Source organism: Paroedura picta, chromosome 5 (genome assembly GCF_049243985.1).
Source record: "Paroedura picta isolate Pp20150507F chromosome 5, Ppicta_v3.0, whole genome shotgun sequence".
NCBI lineage: Eukaryota > Metazoa > Chordata > Lepidosauria > Squamata > Gekkonidae > Paroedura > Paroedura picta.
This window is the reverse complement of record NC_135373.1, coordinates 126,433,472-126,447,143: the sequence shown is the minus strand read 5'-3', so window position 1 is coordinate 126,447,143 and position 13,672 is coordinate 126,433,472. Positions and strand designations below refer to the sequence as shown.

At 54.9% G+C, this 13,672-nt stretch overlaps 1 protein-coding gene and 1 non-coding gene across 2 annotated transcripts in view; one reads left to right on the top strand and one right to left on the bottom strand.

The window, feature by feature from the left end:
- LOC143838670 (uncharacterized) overlaps positions 1–13,672 on the bottom strand; it is a 35,144-nt gene that overhangs the window by 5,218 nt on the left and 16,254 nt on the right. Inside the window, exons 8-14 of the mRNA XM_077340395.1 lie at positions 12,901–13,086; positions 10,121–10,223; positions 6,050–6,191; positions 4,277–4,460; positions 3,169–3,268; positions 2,473–2,591; positions 781–818 (exon numbers count right to left, since the gene is read on the bottom strand). Of these exons, the coding sequence (XP_077196510.1) occupies positions 781–818; positions 2,473–2,591; positions 3,169–3,268; positions 4,277–4,460; positions 6,050–6,191; positions 10,121–10,223; positions 12,901–13,086 (872 nt within the window). The remainder of the gene's footprint in view (positions 1–780; positions 819–2,472; positions 2,592–3,168; positions 3,269–4,276; positions 4,461–6,049; positions 6,192–10,120; positions 10,224–12,900; positions 13,087–13,672) is intronic.
- On the top strand, positions 8,729–8,800 carry TRNAP-AGG (transfer RNA proline (anticodon AGG)). Its single transcript has one exon. It is a non-coding gene; the product is annotated as a tRNA-Pro (tRNA).

The window sequence follows — 13,672 nt, the reverse complement described above, 5'->3', positions numbered from 1 at the left end:
ACACGGGAGACATGAAGCAAGGGGGTGCCATCACACCAGGTCTGGCTCCCGGCCAGCAAGCTGACTGCTTGTCAGTGATTGTGCAAGAGGGGCCCAATTTGGGGGGTGTTCTGCTAACTGTACCAAAATCTGTGCCCAGGGTCAGCTCTGGACCCACCGGATTTGAGCAGAGCCCCAGTGTCGCTGGTTAATTACTGCACCCATTAAAATTATATCTTGGACGAATTCTCTGGCCTGGTGTGAAGATCATAGAGATCTCCATCCTGCAACGGGTGCAAACGTACAAGTCCCTCATAAAGGGGGTCATCACCTCTGCGTAGCAGCCTGGGAACTTCCTTGGGGGTCTCCCATCCAAGTCCTAACCAGGGCAGACCCTGCTTAGCTTCCAAGCTCTGGTGAGGTCAGGATACACACCCAAGGCCGAGGCAAGAGAAAAGTACAGGTGGTTTTCCCCTGGACCCCTTGGCTGCCCCCCTTCCGAGTAGTCTCTTGCTTAACTCCTGAGTTCTGATGAGATCAAGCCAGCCGGGGCCGTGTGGACCTCGCTGCTGTGTTTATCAGCACTCCCTTTTCGATCCTGAACTGACCGACAGCCCGTTCCACGTGGAAGGCCCCCAGCCGGAGCCTCAAAGGCACCCAAAGAGACCTTTGGCCCTTCTCACTGCCGGAAGCTTCCCATGATCCCCAAAAAAATGGAGAGAAGGAGATCGAAGAGCAGCCCCTCCCAAGAAATGTGGGGCTACATCCCCCCCCCCAAAGCCACAGCCAAGAGGAACTTACTGGACGTGACTGTAGTACAGGGTGCCGTTGTTCTCCATCTGCCAAGAAACAAGTTCAGGGTCAGATCCTGCTGGGCCTGGAGTTGCAAGCCCTGTGCCCAAGACGCCTGCTGGGAGTCAGTGCTGAACCTTCTGCCAAGGGGGGCCTGCCTCAGCTGTCGTCAGAGAGAGGTGTCCGGGGCAGGATTTGAACACAGAGCACAGGAACAGCCACGGTAAGAGGAAAACATCCGGGCAGTCCAGGGCTTTTCAGTTGGACTTGGGAAATCCACCCATCTCAAGATATGAACACAAGAAGCTGCCTGGGACCGAATCCGAATCTGTCCCTCAAGCTCATAGAATCACAGAATCATAAGAGTTGGAAGGGGCCATAGAGGCCATCTAGTCCAACCCCCTGCTCAACACAGGATCAGCCCTAAGCATCCTAAAGCATCCAAGAACAGTGTGTATCCAACCTTTGCTTGAAGACTTCCAGTGAGGGGGAGCTCCCCACCTCCTTAGGCAGCCTATTCCACTGCTGAACTACTCTGACTGTGAAATTTTTTTTCACAGGTCAGTATTGTCTGCTCAGACTGGCAGCTACTCTCCAGGGTCTCAGGTCAAGGTCTTTCCCATCATCTCCTGCCTGGTCCTTTTTAACTGGAGATGTTGGGGATTGAACCTGGGACCTTCTGCAGGCCAAGCAGAGGCCCATGAAGCAGTTTATACTGAGTCAGATTATGGGTCTATCAAAGTGAGTTCTGTTTAACCAGACTGGCAGCAGCTCTCCAGGGTGTCAAGGTGTAGATCTTTCACAGCACTTACTACCTTGTTCTCTCTTGCCCCGGAGGGACGGACCAGAACCAAGGGGATGCAATTAATTCAAAAGAAATTCCGCCTAAACATCCGGAAGACGTTCCTGACAGTTAGATTGGTTCCTCAGTGGAAAAGGCTTCCTCAGGAGGTGGTGGATTCTCCATCTTTGGAGATTTTTAAACAGAGGCTGGGTAGCTAGCTGAGGGAGAGGCTGATTCTGTGAGGGTTCAAGGGACTGGCAGGTGACAGTGGAGGAGCGAGAGGGTTGTGAGTGTCCTGCATAGTGCAGGGGGTTGGACTAGATGACCCAGGAGGTCCCAACTCTATAATTCTATGGTCCTGTTTTAACTGGAGAGCCTGGGGATTGAACTGGCAGATCTTCTGCCAGTATGGTGTTGTGGTTAAGGGCAGAGTGTCCTGGCTGGCTCAATAGTCCTGGCTGGCTCAATAGGGGACTTCTTGATTTTTGGAGCCCACTTTCTCCCTGCTTGCCCCCAGAACAGCAGCTGAACCACGGAAGAATGACTGCAAATTTCTTCCAGGCCAGACTAGCCAGTGATTCTGGCTTGGGGGGGGGCATCATCTGGGCATGGAATTAGGGTCACTGTGGTGGGCAGGTAGTTATGAATTTCCTGCATTCTGCAGGGGGCTGGACTAGATGACCCCCAAAGGTACCCCTCCAACTCTATGATTCGATGATTCTATGACTGCAGACAACAGCTGACAGTTAGTTCTCTTCTCTCTTAAATAAAATTACTTAATTGCTTTATGCAGCCTGGTGCTCAGTTCTCTCTGCACAATCAAACTCTGCCAAATTCTGTGTACTCCAAGTTCAACAGCCCTCAGGCCAGCAAAAATGCTCTTCCCCACCCCTTGCCATGGCCACGCTTCTGCTCACCGAATCATAGTGGCAGTTCTGGCAGAGGTAGTGCCCCGCTGACTCGTGGGTAACATTCTGGCAATCCGCACAGACCAGCAGGCCGTAGACTTTGGAGAAGAGGGTGGGCGCGAAGACCCCTGGCCAAGGAGAGCACAGAAGAGTCACCGGCCGAGAAACCAGCAGGGCTGCCTGATACGCCACAGGTACGGGGACGTCTTGTATTTAAAAACATTTACCAGCCGCCGTTCTCTTGCGGAATCAGAGGCAGCTTACAATAACATATAAAACTATAATATATAATGATATATAAAAAATACATAAGAAAAACACAATGAAATCCTGTCTCTCTTAGTGGCCAACCAGTTTCTCTAGAGGGGGAAGAGACCTTCCTCTAAGAAAAATCTCAGAAGAGTCCAGCTGGGCCAGACCAGGGAGGGTCCCTCCAGTCCAGCCTCCCGTCTCCCACAGGGGCCAGCCAGATCCAAGCAGGAGGGGAATTAAGTGAAGTAAACTAAAACTGAAATTAAAAAAAATAGTAAGTCACCCAGCATGCTTCACCACGTTACAGTTAGCTGTAGTGCACTGGATGCAGCCACAGGGGAGAACTGGACCAAGGTTGGTGGTTGCAGAAGGTGAGACGTAGGCTAGGGTGCCCAGGGGTCGCCCACTCGTGCTCCCCCCCCCCGCACCCACCCACACGCACAGCCCACTTACCTCCCACCGACAGGAAGAGAAGGGCAGAGCTGACCCCGGCAGAGCGGCTGTTGAATGTCTGCTCTTGGTGCCGGGTGCCGCCAATGACCATGCACAGGCCCTGGAAGGGAAGAGGCAGGACGGCAGATAAGACCGGCCCCCCAGCAAGGGAGGTGCAGATCCTGCAGGGTGGGTTTTTTTTCTTCTCACTGGCTCCTCTGCACTCCCGGGGGTGTATCCTTGTTTCATGCATGCTGTTTTGCATGATTTGAGGTTGCACATGTTCATGTGTGCTGTCTAATCGCAGCTGACCCAAAGCAACCCCATAGGGTAGGGGTGGCCCAACGGTGGCTCTCCAGATGTCCCTGGACTACAATTCCCACAAGCCCCCAGGGGAGAGCTGCCTTTGGCCACCCCTGCCGTAGGGTTTTCAAGGCAAGACAAGCATTCAGAAGAAGGGATGGGCGCAAACTGGGGCATGAACCGAATTTTCCCACCAAAGTGCCCCAGGTTGTGCTCCCTGTTTCAGTTTAGGGGTTCGGCCGCCTAAAAATGTCTGCAAGCTAATTTAGGACACCCATTCACTTTCTCTGCTTCCAAAGTAAAATCCAGTGGCACCTTTAAGACCAACAAAGATTGATTCAAGGCGTGAGCTTTCGAGTGCCTGCTTTCGGGGGTCTGACGAAGAGTTCTTGCACTGGAAAACTCCCGCCTTGAATCAATCTTTGTTGGTCTTAAAGGTGCTTCTGGACTCTGATTTTGTTGTGCTACTTCAGACGAACACAGCTACTCATTTGAATCTGCTTCCAAAGGTTGAGGCCTAAGAATATCACTGAACTATGCTGGCCTCCCTGCTGAATGAATGAATGAATGAATGAATGAATGAATGAATGAATGAATGAATGAAGTGAGTGATCGAATGAATGAATGAGTGAATGAATGGAGCGAATGAATGAGTGAGTGATCAAATGAATGACTGAGTGAATGAATGGAGTGAGTGTGATTGAATGAATGAATGAGTGAATGAATGAGTGAATGAATGGAGTGAATGAACGAATGAATGAAGTGAGTGAGTGAATCCTGATCGGAGCCAGGCCCAGAGAGAGGCGAGAGCGAAGGGGAGGCTCACCGGGATGAAAAGGACGCAGCCCAGGAGGGTCCCTGTCAGAGCAGACTTGACGATTTCCTCGTAGCACTTGTTCTTCTCGCGGGTGCCTTTGATGAGCGCCGAGATGTAGAACGTTAACTCGGTGATGGAGCCGAACGTGGCGTTCACCACGGCTCCCACGGCAAAGTTACTCTGGGCGGAGATGCTGGAAGAGGAAGCAGCGGAGGCTTTTAAGAGGCGAACTGGAAAAGGGGCAAACCTGAGTTCGAATCACTCCTCAGCCATGGAGCAAGCCCAACTGCACCTACCTCGCAGGGTTGGTGTGAGGGTGAAATGGGAAATGAGAGATCCTCACCGCCTCAGAGGAAAAGCAGGATTTTAAAAAACTGCCAGAAGGATCTCTCTATTTGTCCATCCTAAACCTCTTCCCAAGCTGTACATGTTAGATTCTGAAAGTCGAAGCTTCCTTCATCAACACCTCAGAGACCAACAAGTTATTTGGGGTGTAAGATTCTGAGAGTCAAAGCTCTCTTTGTCAGATACTAGTTGGAAGGGAGATCCCAGAGCCCTTCTATCCCAATCTGAAGGTGGGACAGGCGTTGCAAAAAGTCAGGCTAGAGAGCTACCCTCTCCCACTTTGGTTGGGATGGAAGAACTTGCAGATCTCCGTTTCTGCTCACACCCGACGAAAGGAACTTTGACTTGCAAAAGCTTTCCCCCCCCCCCCCCCCGAAAAATCTTGCCGGTCTCAAAGGTGCCAAGGGACTCCCATGGTGTTCCTTTCTGTCTGTGCAAAGTCCACATGGCGGGCTTTCAGAGCACATGATGCCATTCCATTTGTACCATTTACACCGCCTTGCAGGTCCGGCGTGGGCCCACCCCACATACCCACCACCAACAGGCCGAACCTCGGCCTGGCTGAAGCCTGAAAATACGCCCCATTCCGATCGCTCCCATTTCTCCTGCTCGACATTCCCCAATTCTGTCCTCCTGCATTGCTCACTGGCCGTCTTTGCTGCCTGACAGAACTGCATTTCACGTTTTGAGAAAGTTACTCATCTTCCCTTTGAGCTTTTGCTTTGGGGGAATCAGAGGTGTAGGGTAGTACTGGATTCGAATTGTTACTGAAGCCACGTGGGATACCCAGAAGTAATTGCTTCTGTAAAGGCCGGTTTTATCCAGGCGAGGATGAAAAATTTCTTCCTCTCCCTTTTATTTTCTTTAGTCCAAATCAAATCAGCTTTTAGTCTGGAGATAAAATGACTGAGAGGGGATCTGATAACAATCTTCAAGTATTTAAAAGGGTGCCTTATGGAAGATGGAGCAGAGTTGTTCTCTCTTGCCCCAGAGGGAGGGATGGACCAGAACCAAAGGGATGAAATTAATTCAAAAGAAATTCCATCTAAACATCCGGAAGAAGTTCCTGACAGTCAGAGCGGTCCCTTCCAACTCTGATTCTATGATTCTAAATAATCAAAGTATTTCCCCCTTTCATGCTAAATGCCAGTAAGAGGTTTCCAATCAGCAATAAATGAATTTATTGTCTTTTCTCTAACCAAAGTCTAAAACTGCCCAATGTTTAGAATCAAGTTCCAAGACAACCATCATAGCCAGTCACTCCCTTTCCACCTAACCTACCTCACAGGGCTGTTGTGGGGCTCAAACAGGAGAGAGGAGTGACGTTGGGCCCCTCGGGTCCACAGCGGGAAAAGACGGGTATAAAAAAGGTAAATAAATAGGGAAGGGGACGGACTGCAGGCCAGGCTGAAGAGCCATGCTCCTGGTCCCCCTTACCTCGCAATAGCCATGCCGATGTAGTAGGAGAGGGGCATGATGGAGACCAGCGCTAAGGTGAACTTCGTCATAGAGCTGGTGTAATGGTTGTGCTTGTCGGCGTAGCCCAGGACCAGCGTCACGACCACGAGGCCAAACAGGTCTGCAGGCGAGCGGATTAAGGAAATTGCCAGTCCAATCCCTCCTGGTTCTGCTCTTCCCCCTTCAGACAAGCTAAGCTGAACCGGTGGGAGGGGGGCTGCAGCACAACGAGGGGTTGCCCCTCCCCCTGCTCCCCCGCTGCTTTGGGGAGGGGCATCGGCTCTGTGTCAGAGCCCCTGTTAGGCACGCAGAAGGTCCCCGGTTTGATCCCCGGCCTCTCCGGTTCAAAGGACCAGGCCTGCAGCGATGGGACAGACCTTGGCTGGGGACCCCGGACAGCGGCTGCCAGCCTGAGAGGACCAGACATATCAAGATGGACCGACAGCCGGATTCAGTGTCGGGCGGCTCAAGCAATCCAGGCTGACCGAAGCAGGAAACTAGCCTGGAAGACGTGCCCAGAGAACTTTCAGTACTCGTGGCTTAATCTGAGCCAAAGTTCCCTGGGGAAATCTCATTTGACAGCCCGTTTCATTTGGCGGAAGCGTCCTCTGAGCATCGGCAGAGTGTCTCCCTCTCACCAATTAATGCCACCCTGGCCGTGGCCCATTCCGCATGTGTAGGATAATGCACTTTCAGTGTCCTTTTGCAGCGGGACTTTCCTGTGCAGAACAGGGAAATCTGCTTCTAAAGTGTATTGAAAGTGCATTCTCTAATGCAGGGGCAGTCAAACTGCGGCCCTCCAGATGTCCATGGACTACAATTCCCAGCAGCCCCCTGCCAGCGAATGCTGGCAGGGGGCTCCTGGGAATTGTAGTTCATGGACATCTGGAGGGCCGCAGTTTGACTACCCCTGCTCTAATGTGTGCGGAATGGTTCCTGGATGGCCCGATCCTGCAAAATCTCAGAAGCTAAGCAGGGACCCCCCTGACTAGTATTTGGGTGGGAGACCTCCAAGGATTTCCCCACTGGGGTAGAAACGAAGGGAATCAATACATTTCCTTCATCAGATACCAGTCGTTCCTCCAAGGAGGACGGAAACAGCAAACCAACTCCCACCGTCTCTTGCTTGGTGGCTCAGATCTCCCGGCTACACAACACAGGCCACGCGATAAATCAAGACCCATCTATGCCTCCCCCTGTATTCCAGGGACGAGGGGATATACGGCTTCCACAGAGGAATGGGCCTCTGGAAGACACAGCCCAGGAACTGAGAAGGAGGACTTCATTCTGAGCACCTCGCCTTGGCCCCCCACCCCACCCCACCCCACTGCTGCATGGAGTGAATCAAAATAATTATTATCGATCTGAATTTTAAGCTGGCAAGCATCTGTGGCGTGGATCCAGGCTACCAAAGGAGGAGGGGATAACAGCTCTGGTGCCTCTAAGAGTCACCCAGCTACGGATGACCAGCGGCCCAGAATTAGGGTTGCCAAGTCCAGGATGAGAAATTCCTGAAGTTCTTTTGGGGGGAGGGGGGCCTGAGGAAGGTGGGGTTTGCGGAGCAGAAGGACTTCTTCAGTGGGTCTGGCATCACCCATCTCTCCAGGAGAACCGATCTCTGTAGTCTACAGATCGGATGCAATTCAGGGAGACCTCCAGACCTCAGCTGGAAGGTGGCAACCCTGCAGCAGTCTGATATGAACTATTGCTTGGTTAGACGCGAGACCCACTGAGTTCTGTCGGGGCTCAAGGTTTCCTTCGTGTTCCTTTCAAAGCTTTTTCTTTCAAATTTTGCGGCCCAGTTTGCTTTTTATCCAAGAGTAGGATGGTGCAGTGCAGGGGTGGCCAAACTGTAGCTCTCCACATGTCCGTGGACTACAATGCCCATGAGCCCCTGCCAGCACCGGCAGGGGCTCATGGGAATTGTAGTCCATGGACATCTGGAGAGCCAGAGTTTGGCGACCACTGTTCTGGTGGGAAAAGGGAAAATCTAATGTTAGCTTCTCGCAAGAAACGCACACCCCTCGGGAAAATCTATGGTCCAGTGAGAAAATAGCCGGGGGGGGGGGCATGAGTTCGAGTTCTTCTCTCTCTTCTTCTCCTTGATAAAGAAATCTTAGGAGTTGCACAGCAGCAGAAAAGAATGATGGAAGTTGGCGACCCTAAATTGCTAGTCACTGTGCAATCTCCTGCATTTTTACTTACTAAAAACAAATCTGTCTTGGAGTTCAGGGGCCCTACTCCCAAGTAAGTGGGCTGCAGGGCAATGCAGCAAGCATCCTGCTTTAGGATGCTCTGGGCTGATCCTGCGTTGAGCAGGGGGTTGGACTAGATGGCCTGGATGGCCCCTTCCAACTCTAGGATTCTGTGATTCTATGATTCAATTCAGTGTACAATTTGTTCCCAGCCGTGTCCACGGAGGAGAGGCAGGCTGAACGTTCTCCGGGCTCCACCCCGTGAGCGGCTGGTCGAACTGGCTCCCGAACCCCAGAGCTCTTCCTCGGACGTGGCAGGACAAGCCAAGAGAGGGTTAAGCGCTTGGCTGTGGGCCCGGCAGAGCCCCCGGCCGGAGGGACACCCCGCCTCCCCTTGGCCTGCCAGAAGCAGAAGGCATCAGGCGAGCAGGAAGAGCACATCTGGAAGGCATCTGTCACAGCTGGCTCGTTGGTCTAGGGGTATGATTCTCGCTTAGGGTGCGAGAGGTCCCGGGTTCAAATCCCGGACGAGCCCTGCTTTTTGTCCGCCAGCACAGAAAGCAGCAGACAATGGGGGGGGGGGATAAAATTTGATACCCACATCTGTTTTCTAAACCAAACCAACCTTTCCCCCTCTGCAGTCCAGACATGTAAAAGGACTCAAGGGGGGGACCTATGAGTGCTGTGGCTGCTTCTTGCCTTGAGGTCTACAGAGGGTCATGATCTTGCCCCCCCCCCCTTTCCGGCTGCTGCTAGGAAATCTGCACGAGTAGCAGGATGGCAAATCATTTGTTTATTGCACTGATTTTGGGTTGAATTTAAAAAAAATAAAGGTTCAGGGGAAAAAAGACCCGGAAGAAAAAGGAATTAAAAAAATAAAGGGGAAAGGCATCCGTTACACTTTTGAGTTTCTCAGCAACAAATACCTGTCCAAATGAATTAACTTCTAACACTTAATGCTTCTAAAATGATCGCAGTTATACCAGAAGGCTGGAACAAAACAAATATTTCTTTTTAAACCTCCAACAATCCATCTTCCAATCCAACCTAAGAGAATATTTTCTTTCTTTTACTGTCCCTTAGTCCTCAAAGCCACAAATCATCAAATCTTTTTTTCCCCTCCTTTCCATGCCAGAAGTCAACAAGGGGTTTTCCACCTAGCAATGAACGAAGTCACTGCCTCGTACCTAACCAAAGAAGCTACTTCCCATTTATTACATCCACTCAACCGTCTGCACCCAAGTGCAGGACGCAAAATAACTTCCATCATTCTCCTCGCGTCCTTTCTTCTCCTTACAACCACCCTGCGAGGTAGGCTAAGTTGAGAGAACATGACTGGCCCAAGAGCACCCAGCAAACTTCCATGGCACGATTCGAACCCGGCTCTCCCAGATCCTAGATTGACACTTTTAGCCACCACACAACATCCGGAGCCAAGTGGCCAACTCTGAGCTGGGAAATTCCAGGAGATTTGACAGGAGGACAAGATTTTTGGAAGGATGCGAGCTCAATGCAGTGGACGGAGTCCGCCCCTCCAAAGCAGCCATGTCCTCCTGGGGGACTGGTTTTGATGGCCAGGAGAGCCATTGCAATTCCAGGAGGTCTCCAGGTGCCACCTGTAGCTTGGCAACCCTAACTCCTCGGTCTGTTATTCTTGGCAAAGCTCCACCCGTGAGCATGGCCCTGGAGGGAGACCAGGGAACCCATCCCAAAAGAGCCCAGAAAGGGAACTCAAGACCAGGGAGACGCCGGAAGGGGGAGATGAGGGGAGGGAGGGACCGCAGTGGGGCAGAACAGAGTCCCGGATGGCCATTTCCCCCAAGGTCTGGAGACCAGCTGTAATCTGAAAGGATACTGAGGGCAAAGACGTTGATTCCCCCGACAGCGTATTTGTAATAGTACGGGTTAAACGAACGGTAACAGCAGAGCACCACGTCGCCCTCCAGGGGAACCTGTGTCTGCCGGGGGAGAGAAGAAAACCAACTCTCAGAAGGCCCCCAACGCCCACCGGACTCCACGGCCAAGAGCTACGCTTCCCTGCCAATGGATCTGAAACCGGCCTCGAGATACGCCTTCCAAAGGGAGCACTTAAAGGGGATGATTTTGCAAGAAACATCCTGCACTCCTCAGGTCTGCTCGAGAACACCAGAAGAGGCCAGGGAGGGTCCCTCCAGTCCAGCCTCCCGTCTCCCCCAGGGGCCAGCCAGTTCCTCTGCAGGGCCAGCCACAGGGCAGAGAGGCTGAGGCCTTCCCCTGAGAAGACCCTCAGAAGAGCCCTGCTGGGTCAGGCCAGGGAGGGTCCCTCCAGTCCAGCCTCCCGTCTCACCCAGGGGCCAGCCAGTTCCTCTGCAGGGCCAGCCACAGGGCAGAGAGGCCGAGGCCTTTCCCTGAGAAGACCCTCAGAAGAGCCCTGCTGGGTCAGGCCAGGGAGGGTCCCTCCAGTCCAGCCTCCCGCCTCACCCAGGGGCCAGCCAGTTCCTCTGCAGGGCCAGCCACAGGGCAGAGAGGCCGAGGCCTTCCCCTGAGAAGACCCTCAGAAGAGCCCTGCTGGGTCAGACCAGGGAGGGTCCCTCCAGTCCAGCCTCCCGTCTCACCCAGGGGCCAGCCAGCTCCTCTGCAGGGCCAGCCACAGGGCAGAGAGGCCGAGGCCTTCCCCTGAGAAGACCCTCAGAAGAGCCCTGCTGGGTCAGGCCAGGGAGGGTCCCTCCAGTCCAGCCTCCCGTCTCACCCAGGGGCCAGCCAGTTCCTCTGCAGGGCCAGCCACAGGGCAGAGAGGCCGAGGCCTTTCCCTGAGAAGACCCTCAGAAGAGCCCTGCTGGGTCAGGCCAGGGAGGGTCCCTCCAGTCCAGCCTCCCGTCTCACCCAGGGGCCAGCCAGTTCCTCTGCAGGGCCAGCCACAGGGCAGAGAGGCCGAGGCCTTCCCCTGAGAAGACCCTCAGAAGAGCCCTGCTGGGTCAGACCAGGGAGGGTCCCTCCAGTCCAGCCTCCCGTCTCACCCAGGGGCCAGCCAGCTCCTCTGCAGGGCCAGCCACAGGGCAGAGAGGCCGAGGCCTTCCCCTGAGAAGACCCTCAGAAGAGCCCTGCTGGGTCAGACCAGGGAGGGTCCCTCCAGTCCAGCCTCCCGTCTCACCCAGGGGCCAGCCAGCTCCTCTGCAGGGCCAGCAACAGGGCAGGGAGGCCGAGGCCTTCCCCTGAGAAGACCCTCAGAAGAGCCCTGCTGGGTCAGGCCAGGGAGGGTCCCTCCAGTCCAGCCTTCCATCTCACCCAGGGGCCAACCAGTTCCTCTGCAGGGCCAGCCACAGGGCAGGGAGGCCGAGGCCTTCCCCTGAGAAGACCCTCAGAAGAGCCCTGCTGGGTCAGGCCAGGGAGGGTCCCTCCAGTCCAGCCTCCCGTCTCACCCAGGGGCCAGCCAGTTCCTCTGCAGGGCCAGCCACAGGGCAGAGAGGCTGAGGCCTTCCCCTGAGAAGACCCTCAGAAGAGCCCTGCTGGGTCAGGCCAGGGAGGGTCCCTCCAGTCCAGCCTTCCATCTCACCCAGGGGCCAGCCAGTTCCTCTGCAGGGCCAGCCACAGGGCAGAGAGGCCGAGGCCTTCCCCTGAGAAGACCCTCAGAAGAGCCCTGCTGGGTCAGGCCAGGGAGGGTCCCTCCAGTCCAGCCTCCCGTCTGACCCAGGGGCCAGCCAGTTCCTCTGCAGGGCCAGCCACAGGGCAGAGAGGCCGAGGCCTTCCCCTGAGAAGACCCTCAGAAGAGCCCTGCTGGGTCAAGCCAGGGAGGGTCCCTCCAGTCCAGCCTCCCGTCTCACCCAGGGGCCAGCCGGTTCCTCTGCAGGGCCAGCCACAGGGCAGAGAGGCCAAGGCCGTCCCCTGAGAAGACCCTCAGAAGAGCCCTGCTGGGTCAGGCCAGGGAGGGTCCCTCCAGTCCAGCCTCCCGTCTCACCCAGGGGCCAGCCAGTTCCTCTGCAGGGCCAGCCACAGGGCAGGGAGGCCGAGGCCTTCCCCTGAGAAGACCCTCAGAAGAGCCCTGCTGGGTCAGGCCAGGGAGGGTCCCTCCAGTCCAGCCTCCCGTCTCACCCAGGGGCCAGCCAGTTCCTCTGCAGGGCCAGCCACAGGGCAGAGAGGCCGAGGCCTTCCCCTGAGAAGAGCCTCAGAAGAGCCCTGCTGGGTCAGGCCAGGGAGGGTCCCTCCAGTCCAGCCTCCCGTCTCACCCAGGGGCCAGCCAGTTCCTCTGCAGGGCCAGCCACTGGGCAGAGAGGCTGAGGCCTTCCCCTGATGTTGCCTTTTGACTCTGTATTTTAGAGGTTGACTCTTTATGAATGTGGAGGTTCCTTTTGTTACCATCGTCCTCTCCCCCATGAATCTGTCTCCTCCTCTGGAGCAAATTACAATATCAATCGCTCTCTGTGTAAAGTAGTTCTCCGTTCTGCCCATCCTGAACTTCCTGCCTATCAGCTTCACCGGATGCTGCCAAATTCTAGCAGAGAGAGGGAAAGGTCTCCCAGTCCACTTTCTCCACCCCATGGATAGATTTATAAAGTGGCTTTGCAGTGGCAGATGCAGTTCTGCACAGACTGAGCCACACTTTGCCTAAACCACAGCCCACGCAGTGCCCTTCCCTGGGGGTGAGGAGACCTCCCTTACCTTCCGCAGGTGCTGCACAAGGACCCGCTCCGGGGGCAGCAGCAAGACCTTGGTGATCATGCGGGCGTTCATCCTGGACAGCGGGATGGTGAAGATCAAAGCCCAGGAGATGCAGCAGATGAGCCCGTGGGCCACGCAGAGGAAGGGGTAGCCCAGGAGGAGCCAGAGGTAGGTGCTCAGGCGGCACTGCAGGGAGAGGGCAGCAGGGGGCAGACGTGAAATTGCCTTCTACTGATTCCGGCCATCAGCCCACCCAGGTCAGTGATGTCTACTCAGGCAGGCAGCAGCTGACCCAGCAGCCACATCGCTTGGTAAGAGAGCCTCTGCCTGCCATGCCCAAGGTCCCCAGTCCAAGGCCCCAGGTTCAATCCCCAGGAGCATCTCCAGTTAGAAGGACCAGAAGGAGGGGATGGGAAAGACCTTGGCCTGAGACCCTGGCTCAGTGGCAGAGCCTCTGCTTGGCAGGCAGAAGGTCCCAGGTTCAATACCCGGCATCTACAGTTAGAAGGACCAGGCAGGAGGGGATGGGAAAGACCTTGGCCTGAGACCCTGGCTCAGTGGCAGAGCCTCTGCTTGGCAGGCAGAAGGTCCCAGGTTCAATCCCTGGCAGCATCTCCAGTTAGAAAAGATCAGGCAGGAGGGGATGGGAAAGACCTTGGCCTGAGACCCTGGCTCAGTGGCACAGCCTCTGCTGGGCATGCAGAAGGTCCCAGGTTCAATCCCCGGCAGCATCTCCAGTTGAAAGGACCAGGCAGGAGGGGATGGAAAAGAC